This window comes from Marmota flaviventris, chromosome 5, assembly GCF_047511675.1.
Source record: "Marmota flaviventris isolate mMarFla1 chromosome 5, mMarFla1.hap1, whole genome shotgun sequence".
NCBI classification, from domain to species: domain Eukaryota; kingdom Metazoa; phylum Chordata; class Mammalia; order Rodentia; family Sciuridae; genus Marmota; species Marmota flaviventris.
The window spans coordinates 151,684,855-151,697,138 of record NC_092502.1 but is presented as its reverse complement, the minus strand read 5'-3'; the positions used below and the strand labels follow the sequence as shown (position 1 = coordinate 151,697,138).

General features: G+C 32.7%; 2 protein-coding genes across 2 annotated transcripts in view; one reads left to right on the top strand and one right to left on the bottom strand.

Annotated features, from left to right (window-relative positions):
• Positions 1-822: 822 nt before the first annotated feature.
• Positions 823-11,910, top strand: Selenop (selenoprotein P). The gene is made up of 5 exons (XM_071612701.1): positions 823-925; positions 4,403-4,618; positions 5,720-5,932; positions 7,982-8,099; positions 10,451-11,910. The coding sequence occupies exons 2-5, from the start codon at positions 4,416-4,418 to the stop codon at positions 11,030-11,032; spliced, it is 1,116 nt and encodes a 371-aa protein (XP_071468802.1). The 5' UTR covers positions 823-925; positions 4,403-4,415; the 3' UTR covers positions 11,033-11,910.
• Ccdc152 (coiled-coil domain containing 152) overlaps positions 11,417-12,284 on the bottom strand; it is a 43,102-nt gene continuing 42,234 nt past the window's right edge. The window contains exon 9 of the mRNA XM_027936277.3: positions 11,417-12,141. Within this exon, the coding sequence (XP_027792078.1) occupies positions 12,019-12,141 (123 nt within the window). The 3' untranslated portion in view covers positions 11,417-12,018. The remainder of the gene's footprint in view (positions 12,142-12,284) is intronic.

Sequence of the window (12,284 nt, the reverse complement as noted above, 5' to 3'; positions counted from 1 at the left end):
AGATTCTTTAAAAATTCCATGGGACACATAGATCTTTTGGGGAGTAGGGATTCTTTTGAAAAAATTGTAATTATCAACAGTTATTAATTATGAACAGTTATTAATTATATGGATTAATGAATTTCATTGTGATATGTCCATATATGCATATAACAGTGCTTTGATCATATCTACCCACCAGGGAGTAGGACTTTTGTGATAAAATGAGGCTTGATTTTCTTCAGATAGGAGATTTTTTCTTTTTCTTTGTAAATGCAAAAACAAACAAAACAACAACATCAAAAAAAAGAGCAGAGGTCTTCCTAGATCTCACAATGATCCAAGTTTAAAACACAGCAAAACAGTCTACACTGGTCTTTAACAGCATCTGTAACAGTGAGAGACCAGAATTCTTTGAAAGAGCAGGTGAGTGTTCTAACAAAGTTCACAGTGTGTGGACTAAGCTAGCATCTTGTCACCACAAAGGAATAGGAAAGGAAAAAAAAATTCTTTTTTATTTTATAAAGCAGCAGCACAACTTGCTGGCTCAGCAAATGTTTTTCCCTGTTGAAGTTTGGCAAAGAACAGGACTTGGGAGGTCTTCTCCACCCTTAGTCCTTCCTCCCGCCCCCGACTGTACCATTACATCCTAGATACTGGGGTGACTGAAAAGGGCAGGGAAGGAATTAGTAAGTGTCAAACCTGTTCCTCTTTATGTAGGACAGCACCTGCCACTTTTTAAAAAAGTAGATAATAATCTTAATCAGTTTGGGGGCTTTGTTGTGCTTGCAAGGTCACAGCACTGAGAGATTGCATTGAACTTTGAACCATAGCTGAGGGGTGAGGTAAACAACAGGGCTATAAATATCAGAGTTTCTTGCTGTGGCTTTGTGGAGCTGCGAAGCAAAGAGAAAGGAAACAGGCTTGTCTTGTCAGAAGGGGTTGCGTAAGTAGGAACTTTGTGTTTTCCAATAATTGATTCTTTTAGAGTTTGGGAAATATTTTTTGACTCTGATAAAGTGCGTTTCCCCCCCTTAGAATTGACTTTTAAAAATGTTGGTTAAAGGAAATAAACATAATAAAAAAGAAAAGGAACAAGAGTCTAAGTTTGGGTGTGGTAGGTGAAGTTCCTGGGGGACACAGTGTGGGCTTTCTTGTTGATTTCTGCTCTGCACAGCTGAGCACCGAGGAAGATGCAGAAACCTAGCATTTTCACTCTGTGGAGTCTGGGATGTTAAGTAGGCAATGTCATATGATCAGATTCAAGTATTTCCCACCAAAATGCAGAGTGAGAAAAAAAAAAAACAAAAAACAAAAAACAAAAAAACAGGGCTTAAAAACCAGCCCTGTGGATTTGAAGAGCAGTTAGAAATGTGCTCATTCTACAGCATTGTAAGGATATTGAGAACAGTTTCAGAAAAAAGAAAAAGATAAGGGGGTGGAGAGACAAGAATAGACTCCATTCACAGTGCAGAAGTAGCGTCATTCTTAAAGGAATTAAGTCATGTTTCAATCAGGGGTCGGTGAGTAGATTCAAAGTTTTGCAGGTTAAGTAGAGGAGAATGGGAGCCTTCAGGTAAAGGGGGGGTTCAGATGCTGTTCTGAAGTTTAGAAGGAGAGAATGGAGAAAGTAGCTGCATATCCTTTTAGTGGGGAATTTTAAACAAATGTAGGTCTGCATATGGAGAACTAATTCCAGGTTGTGTGATTGAAAATTGATCTGAAATTTACAACTACTTTCCACTTTTTATTGGGTCAGTTTTCAGTGAATCCAATTTTGTTATTTATTTATCCTCATTATTTTTACATAATCAACTGACAATTACAATTAAAATAAAAATTTTATTATGTAAAATTATTTTAAGCAAACAAAATTGAACAGCCTACTGATTGAAAAGACAGGGAGATCATAAAGTAAGATTTCTTTAATCCACCACCCTCTGCCAATGGCTTATTTTTTCATTAGAAACCCAATGAGGAAAAATCATCTTTTCATTCACAATTGTTATTAAGTGATTGGAAACTCTGTGCTTTATGGTAAAGTGAGTATCAGGCGCGATCTTTATAATGAATATTCTATAACTACTGAATTTCTTTCTTTTCTGGTGGTTGGGGTCAAACTCAGGGCCTCACATGAATTTATTGCCTAGAAAAACCCGGGAAAATCTAGTCATTCTACTAAGAAATAAAACAGCTTAAATTATTCTGATGTTTTTATTGCCATTCTAGGCATAAACCAAACAGGCTGCTATAGTTATTGCAAGGTGATCTATCTAAAACTGTCAATATGTTGCAGTAGCTAAAAGGTCGCATTTCAGATTTGATAGAACTGGTTTGAATCCAGTCTCTCCTGTAACTTAACACCTGTGATTATAGATAAGACACCTAAACTCTCTCAGCCAGTTTCTTGAACTGCAAAAGGGATAATGGTGACATGATTGTTGGGGTTAACTAACATGATATGTAAAAGGGCTTAGCACAGTGTGTGTGTAGTTCTAGCAATGCTCAGTAAGTGACAGTGATTACAAGGATAACTGTATTATCATGCAAATACTACCTTAAATTTTTCAGACTTAGTTCAAACAGATCTTCTTTTTAAAAAATATTAGAATCTAAAAAATATTAGAATATTGAGGCGGCTTGAAGTCATTTATATTCTGTCCTTCATTAGTTAGGGTCTTATCAAGATATCATATCTAAGTTGGTATTTTGGGGCATTATTTAATGTGAAAGTTGATCAAGTTTTTTTAAATTTATATATATATATAAATTTATATATATAATTGAAACTATATATATATAGTTTTATATATATATATAGTTTATATATATATATATATATATATATATATATATATATATATATATATATATATATATATATATATATATTTCCAATTAGTTATATATGAAAACAGAATGCATTTGAATCATTGTAAACAAATGGAGCACAACTTTTCATTTTTCTGGTTATACATGATGCAGAGTCACACCATTTGTGCATACATGTACAGACAGTAAAAATGTCTGTCTCATTCCACCAAGTTGATCAAGTGTTTAAAAATTCAGAGTATATCTGCCTGATGTATATCAGATTGAGCCTAGCCTAGATCATTCTGATTTAAAGGTTCTACTTTTTGTTGTTTTGTTTTTTGGAAATGGGGATTGACTCCAGGGCTTTGTGAATGCAAGGCAAACAATTTGTCGCTGAGCTACATCATAGTCCTCTACTCATTTTCAGAATTCCGGGTTCACTCAAGGTTACTTATTGTTAGCTTTCTCCATTAAAAAAAAAAAAAAGTGCTTTTTAATTGTAGATTAGTGCCTAAAACTGCATTGACTTCCTAGTTTTGGAATTTTGCTCTCATGTGTATAGGTTCTTACATCAAAATAAACTGGAATTACCTGTGTGCATTTTCTTTGCTTATTTCTGTTGAATATGTCCATTTCCCCATTACTTCGCACCCAGTTTTTTTTTTTGTTGTTGTTGTCACCTCTTAGCTGAGAGGGCTGGCCCTAATTGTGATAATATTTCTGGTCAGGCATTTAATATCTTAACTTCTCAGCTCAGAGGGCATTTTTTTTGCTGTCTTGTCTCAGGAGCTTCCTGAAAGTAGTGTAACCAAAAAATAGACTAATTGAGTATAGTTTTAATGAGTATTAAATGGCACAGGGAGCAATGATCTGTAAACTTTCACCTGGGTCAAATTTTTTTACCTTTATATTTATCTTGGTTTTAATAGTAACGTTATGGCAGACAGTCATATATCTGAAGAAATTCAAATCCTGTAATATTACCATACAGCTATACTTTAAGGATTAAGGAGTGAAAGGGAGTCATAACCAAGGTATTTATAAACATGGAAGGTTTGAACTTGAAGAGCTAAAGGCTCACATGAGCCACATGCACGTTGGTATACTGCCCTCACTGCCAACTTTCTTCCTGAGATCTCTTTCAATTTTTTTTTTTTAATTTCTGTGTAGAATTCTCTATTTACCCTTCTTCCTTAGATTGTCAGAAAGCAGAAAGAAGTAATCAGAACTCAGTGCATCTCAAATGAAACTCAGATTGTATTTGCAGAATGCTATACAAACCAGTCTAAACACAGTGTAAACCTGTATCTTCTAGGAAAGTGCTTGGCTGCCTGACCAGGCAAATTTCCATAGCATTTTTACTACAGTATCTCACTACACCTAATTGGTGCTTTAACTGCCTCCCACCCCCACCTCTAGCTGATACCTTCCTCTTTATAGGAAGATTTGTTGCAGGGAGGCTCATTAAAATGAGCCAAACAAAATGAAGACAAAACCCACAGGCTAGGTATTTATAGGAAGTAGAATGATACACCTGCTGGATTTATATGATTCATAGTTAGAATGTTACATTATCTATGAAGATGATTACAGGTTTTCTCTTTTACAGGACAACCCCAGCAATGTGGAGGAGCCTGGGACTTGCCCTGGCTCTCTGTTTTCTCCCCTATGGAGGAACAGAGAGCCAGGGTGAAAACTTCATTTGTAAGCAACCCCCAGACTGGAGCATAAGAGATCAAAATCCAATGCAGAACTCCCACGGTTCAGTGACTGTGGTTGCTCTTCTTCAAGCTAGCTGATACCTGTGCATTCTGCAGGCATCCAGGTAAGGTAGTCTTTTTGTGGTTTAGAATATCTTTTTGTTTATTTTAAATATATATATATATATTTAAAATATATATATATATATATATATATATATATATATATATATATATATATATACACACATATATATGTGTGTGTGTGTGTGTATATATATATATATATATATATATATATATATATATATATATATATATATATATATATAAAGGTACTGTGTCCTAGTACAACTAAAAACATATATTTGTTTTTAGTTGTACATGGACACACTACCTTTATTTTGTTGATTTATTTTTATGTGGTGCTGAAGATCAAACTCAGTGCCTCACACATGCAAGGCAAGTGCTCTACTGCTGAGCCACAGTCCAAGCCCTGGCTTAGGATATCTTTAGGCAAAAACTATTAAATAAACACATGCATATGTACATACAGTAAAACATAACTGGGAACAATGTGTTTATTAAATCATATTTTTGGAAAAACTTTATGTGTTTAATAAATTAGAAGAGAGAAGATAAGGAGGATATACACCAAAATATTTGTAGTGACTTTTTGGTAGTGACTTTCTTGGCATTATGAATATTGTTCCTTTTTGTGAACCTACATTTTATAACTTCTTACTCAATATGTGTTGTTTGTGTAATGAAAATGTTCTAAAACATACTCCTGATAATGGGTCAGTTACCAATATAAGCAGCAGAGAAGGGTGTTTTGCTAGAGTAGATAAACACTACATTTTCTATCAAAGGTGTTGGGTCATTTAGCAAATCTATATCAAAATATTTGTAGGGTTATTCTGCAAATATTTATTGAGCAGAATCTCTGTGTCTGTAAGATAAATTTTAAAAATAGTTCAAGAGGTTAATCTGAAGACTAAATGACTAATGTTTGTGAAAGCATTTAGCATACAGTTTTAACTAAGCACAAGTTTTAAATAATTCTAAAAATGAAAGTTTTGGAATCTTATAACAATATGAAAAATATGGGTCAGTCAAAATAGTAAGAAGGAGAGTTTTGCAGAAAAAAAACTGTGTGAAGAAAGAGAGAAGAAACTACTAATCCTATTAAATCGTTTTCTGAATTTTTCCCCCAAATATTTTAGATTGGAAGACCTGCGAATAAAATTGGAAAAAGAAGGATATTCTAATATTTCCTATATTGTTGTTAATCATCAAGGAATCTCTTCTCAATTAAAATACATACATCTTAAAAATAAGGTTTCAGACCATATTCCTGTTTATCAACAAGAAGAAAACCAAAAAGATGTCTGGACACTCTTAAATGGATACAAAGATGACTTCCTCATATATGACAGGTCTGTATACACTCACACCTCCCAAATTAAAATATACCTACTTCCTTTGTATGTATTTATTTACACCAGACATGACAATATTTATTGTTAAATACAATGCCATATTTCAGTTCTCCTGTCATGTAATCTTTTTTTTAACATTTAGAAATTAAAACCACATCTTAAGTTTTTGAAACAGTTTCAACTTTTGATCTTTTGATGTTACACTCTGCTGGTTTCCCCATATCATTCTTCCTCCTCCTCATTCTTCCTCTGGCATTCTTCCTGTGTTTCTTCTGTGCATGTTTATGCTATTAAGAATGACTGAGATTTCTTTCTCCTCACAGTCTGCACATTCTGCATGCCCATGAGCAATTTCATCTATCCCTTGACTACAATTATAACATATATTCTGATGATCCCGAATATATACAAAACTCAAGCACAACGACTAAACTCCAGACTAGAATATCCACTTAATAAATGTTCACAAATATCTTAAATTCAAGATAATTATCTTCTCCTAAAACCTGCTTCTACTTTAATCTTTGTGAGAGTTATAGAAAGGGATGCTTTTGGGGAAAGAGGTGGTAGAGCATTATGGCTTCCACTCCTTCCTCCTGCTAGCCATCATCTAATATGTTGTAGGACATCACAGACACCATCGTGTGTGGTAGTTTTACTTCCATCTGCCCTTCAGAAAATGGTGACAGGCATGGGTTACTGACTTTTATCCAACCTTCCATGTTGGGTCAGTTGTGACTTTCTATGGACTCTAAATCCTCGTTATATTTATCTCTTCTTCATAATCACTACCTCAAGTTACTTCCTCCGTGACTGTTCCTCTAGATTTTTGCAACAATTCCTACTTGTTATCTTTCTGCTTTAATAGTGATTTTACAATAAGACACTTCATTTTGTTTTATTTTCAAATACCCAATTTCAAAATAGGCCCATTTAAGGGTTGGTTTCTATATGTTTGAAATGGCTTTCTTCAAGGAAAGGCAATGTAAAAGAGTTCATCATTCAACTAGGTAAAGTTGAAGCGACTATATATTTTCCCCATGAATTGGCATTCTGATTAAGTAAACAGAAGAATCCATTTGCAGACCAGGCACAATTCTACTCTAAGTATTGTGTATATGAAAAACCACACTTTGTAGTCTTGTTTATCTCTAATTTATAATTTTAAGACAACACATTTGCATTTCTGAACTGTAAAGTGTGCTAATCATTTAAGCATCATCTGTACAAATATTCATTTGAATTTATGAACAAATAAGACAGTCATGTTTTGAGAGAAACTCAATGCATACAATACCTGCTGTAAAAATATTCTCAGTGGGTACTTTGTTTTCTTCTGGCTCTTCAGAGTCTGATAAGCTACCCACTGCCTAGGCCTAAGCCCTATGTGTCTTTTATTAAATATTTTTTCAATATTACATTTCCTTCTTTTAGGCCTTTAAACTTCTAACTTAGACAGTTATAAAATATAACACTTTGATGCTTGTATAAAACCCTATATACTTACTGGGTAAAATGTGGCAAGAAAAATATTTGAACCTCACAATTTCTGAGAATTTGAGTTCTTCATTGTGCTGAAATTTTTGTTGCATTAGATGTATTTTTAAATAAATGTGCTAATGGCCAATTCTAGATCTTTTTATTATACTGTGATTTCTGGTTTGGAATTTTTACTGCCCTACCAGTTGCAAAACCTTATGTGGTTTGCACAGCTTAATTTATAAGTCAGTGCTTTGGGCTCTGTAGAATTTATGTCAATTATAAAATCATGTTTGACCAAGTCACAATGACTATACTATACATTTTGGTATAATTTAATAATAGTAATAATATATATAAATGCTAAGATTAAACTTACTATAGTCCTGATCTGGTATATGGAGCCTGGGAGTTCATTTGTAGATCCAATCCACAGAAATTTACTGAAGGTAAAGAATTTTAAGTTTCAGACCATGAAACCTATAATACCTATGCCAAAATGTGCTTGAGTAGGATCACAATACAAAAAAATATTGTAATAACATTGCGTTTGTCCTTTTTTTCTAGATGTGGCCATCTTGTATATCATCTTGGTTTGCCTTACTCCTTCCTAACTTTCCCATATGTAGAAGATGCCATTAAGATTGCTTACTGTGAAGACAGATGTGGAAACTGCTCTTTCAGGGTATTTTTCTCAATTATTTTTACTGGGAGAAAAGAGGAAATCTTTTAAGAGCTTATCAAAATAAGTTAGTGTTTCATAATCAATTATCTAATTAACATATTTACTGGTTTACCAGAAATATAATTTTGTAATTACACTGTTTTGCACACTTTTTTGTTGCGTAAAATATAACACATACTTTCAAACATCTTTTTTAGACCCATGATTCTGCCTTTAGCCAGAAGGGTTTTAGACAACAACAATCAATGTAGGTCACATATTTTAATTACCATCAAATGATATTGCATGAGTAAAAATGTTCAAAAAATTTAGGAAACATATACAAAAATATTATTGTAGTAACCTGAAAATGTTCACATAAGAGCATAGTGATAGCAAAGCTTACCTATGGCATTACCTGTCAAGGAATTGAGGCAAGATAACTACTTATATTGAGGATGAAAGACTACCAGCTTTTCTGTGAAGAACTTATACTCTCTTCCCAGTCTGAAATTTTAATTATTTAATTTAATAGAAAGTGGAGTAAGTTTTCCACTCATTACCTAAAAGTGTTATGAGAAACACTATATTTAAATATTTTAACAAAAAGAATAAATAATAATATATTAACTAGACTTATTTTCTCTCTTATTGAACAGAAAATAATTCTATACAAAGTTTCCTTGATAGGGCAGACTGGCAGAATTTGAACTCAGGTTTAAAAACAATTCTGAATTTGATTTGTGAGTTGTACTTTGATTTTTCCCAGGTCTAAAGAAAGCCACCACCTTTCATTTTAACAAACAACTTAATTTAATTGGTAAGGAGTACAACAGGATAATTACTTATTTGTCACTTTTTAATCCATTCGTATACCATAATAATCCTGTGATAGTTATTTTATATTTTAAAGATGAGGAGACTGAGTAATGGAAATAAAATATTAACTCAATGTCTAATCTATGCTAATTCATAAATACCAACTATGTAGATTTCTCCTATTTTGGTATCATTTCTGTATTTTGTATTTGTGCAAGTGTCTGATAGTTATAAATATACCTAGATATATAGAAAAAAAGCAAAAATAATTCCTATAATATACTTAAAATTTGTGAAATTTATTTATTTATTTATGAATGCTTGGGATGAAACCCAGGGCCTTTTGCATATTAAGCAAGCACTCTACCACAACTCAACCTTATAAATAACATTTAAATAAGAATAATACACCATATGTATCCCATAGACAAATGAGATAGGAGCTTTTCTATTTCATTATTTCCTAGATGTCATTAATTATATAAACATTATTTGATATACTTTAAAAATGCTGCCAATTAAAGTACAACACTGTGTTAAAAACACCATCAACAGTAAGATACACTCTAATTTCAGAAATAGTAAAATGTGAAAAAATATGCACTGTAGAATCAGTCAGTAATTAATAGATTTTCTGAAACTAGATTAGTATTTGCTATTTATGTTTGTCAAATCATTTAACACTTATTTTAAACATTTACTAAACTTTATAAGTTTAGAATCAAATACATAGTTCTCATTTAAAAGTAATTCATAAATAACCAGAAAGTACACCCTTTAGTAAATGTATGGTAAAAATCCAATGGAATTTGTAACTTCATAACATTGTCATACCACTTAGTGATTCACTGGGTTCTCAAGTTCATTTTGTAATTTTTACAAATCAACTTTAGGTTGAGGTTTAATATTGCACTGTGATATCTGTAGGTCTGAAGTATGTTTGTGGGTACACAAAACAATAATTTTTCAAAAAATGAAAGAATTAGTATGCATAATGGAAGATTATGGTCAGTGAAAAACAGGCAGTAACTTGCTATTTTCACCTGACAGAACTATAGCAGAGACACATTGGCAAAGCTTTGGTTAAGTCAAAACATTTCCTGCCATACACTGAAGTATGGAAAACTATAATTTTTGAGCAGAGTTTGTTGCCATCTTTTACTTATCAAAGAAAAACTAATTTGCTTCAGAAAACAATGTTAGAGTAGATGTATTGTTGGCACAGATGCAAAAGGTTCCATGTAGGTCAACTGATTTTAGGATTTGATATTTGTTTTGACTTCATGGAAACTTAAGTTCTTTTAGCCAGTTTACTTAATTTTACTTCTCAGCTATACACAGTTTGGCTTTCTCTTTAAGCTTTTAATAAAAAAAGTCTAGGGATTGAGACTAACATTAGACTCTTTTTCATTAATATAAAACAAGAAACACAAAATCAGCTCTATCCTAATTAACTAGTTGGAATCCCATGTATGTCAGTTCTACAAATAATTTTTTTGCATTCCTGCTAAATTTGCAAGCTTATTGATAAGTGATTTACAAATTTGTTACAGACTCTTGAAAATGAAGACTTCTGTAGAAATGTATCTTTGCCCACTGTGGAAAAAACAATTGAGGCTCTGCAGCCACATCACCATCACAACCATCAGCATCTTGGGAGCAGTGAGCTTTCAAAGAATCAGCAACCAGGAGCAGCAGATACTCCTTCAAACCCTGCTCCTCTAGACCTTCATCACCATAAAAAGCACAAGGGCCAGTATAGGCAGGGTAACTCAGAGAGCTGACAGATGGCAGGAAGTGAAGGTTTACAACGTTCACTTGCACAAAGGAAACTCTGCCAAAAGGGATGTGTAAATCAATTACAGTGTAAGTTGTTCAAAGATCCACAGGCAGCTTCTAGTAGCTGTTGCTGCCATTGTCGACATCTGATATTTGAAAAAAGAGAGTCTGCAATCACCTGACAGTGTGCTGAAAACCTCCCATCTTTATGTAGCTGACAGGGACTTAGGGCAGAGGAGAACGTCATTGAATCTTGTCAGTGACGAATGCCTCCAGCTGCCTGACAAAGAAGTCAGCAGCTTGATCCCACAGAAGTTGGCACCAATTGAAGCTGAAAAAATAAGGCAAAAAAGTGAAAATGACATTCAAACTAAATGTTTAAAATAAGATGTACTCCCCAAGCCGGTCTAGACACAATTTCATTTCCAGCATTTTTACAAGTCATATAATTAATAATTAGTGAACCAAAGCCAGGAATTGGATAATGTGCAAACAGAGAAATCTACTATACTGGTTTCTAAATTTTAAATTTTATGCCATAGAAATTTTGACCCAAACAATATTTTTATTAGGAGGCAACTGAAAAGTGATTGCAGCTTTTGGTTAATATGTCTTTCTTTTTCTTTTTCCAGTATTCTATTTGCATTGATGAGAACAGAAACGTAAACTATGACCTAGGGGTTTCTGTTGGATAGTTAGTAACTTAGAATGGAGGAAGAACAACGAAGACATGTTTTCCACTTTTCTTATCTCTCAAAATAATATTATCTTTTAATCTTACATTTTTAACTGATTAAAACTTTAAAGAAAGAGGTGGATTCTGTTTAAGATCCAGAAATACTTAACACATGACTATTTTGCTAAGAAAATATATGTGACTACATTTTTAATATCTGCTTACTTTTTTGTATCTAATACTCATATCTTGATTTTTTACTATCATCTACAAATAAAGGCTTTGTATCTTATTTTCTTTAACACTGTATCACACTCTTCTGAATTTGAAGAGTATGATACAGTTATTTGGCTGTCTTGAAAGACGAAATGGGAAAGAAAAGAATGTTGTCTATCTTTTAGATTTCCTAGAGTATTTCCATAGTCAATGATGGTTTAATAGGGAAATTAAACCCTCTAAACTTGAACTCCTTTATGGATAATACTGTTAAGCAAGAATGTAGTATGCAGATGGCTAAGATATGGATGTGTCTAAATAAACTCAATAAAAAAGTTTAAAGTTGTTTTTAATTTTATTATTTAGGTAGTATGCTTATACTGAACATAGAAATAAATTTTCCATTGTCTTGTAATAAATTAAATAGTAATAAGGAATTTATAGCTGTGCTCAAAACCGTCTACGCTTAAGGTGAGAATCTTTTTCAACAGAAAGGCGCTGTTCTAAATCACGAATGTTATTACGAAGAATTGCAATCTCCTTGTTTTTTTCTTCTTGAAGATGCTGAAGCTTCTAAATGAAGCAGAAAAAAAAACTGTCATTACAATTCAGAAATAATAAAATTTAAAACAAGAAATGAAAAACAAATTATACTCTGGTTTAAGCTTGTATTTAAAAATATATTGTGAAAAGCTTATAACTTCAGTTTTGTGAGA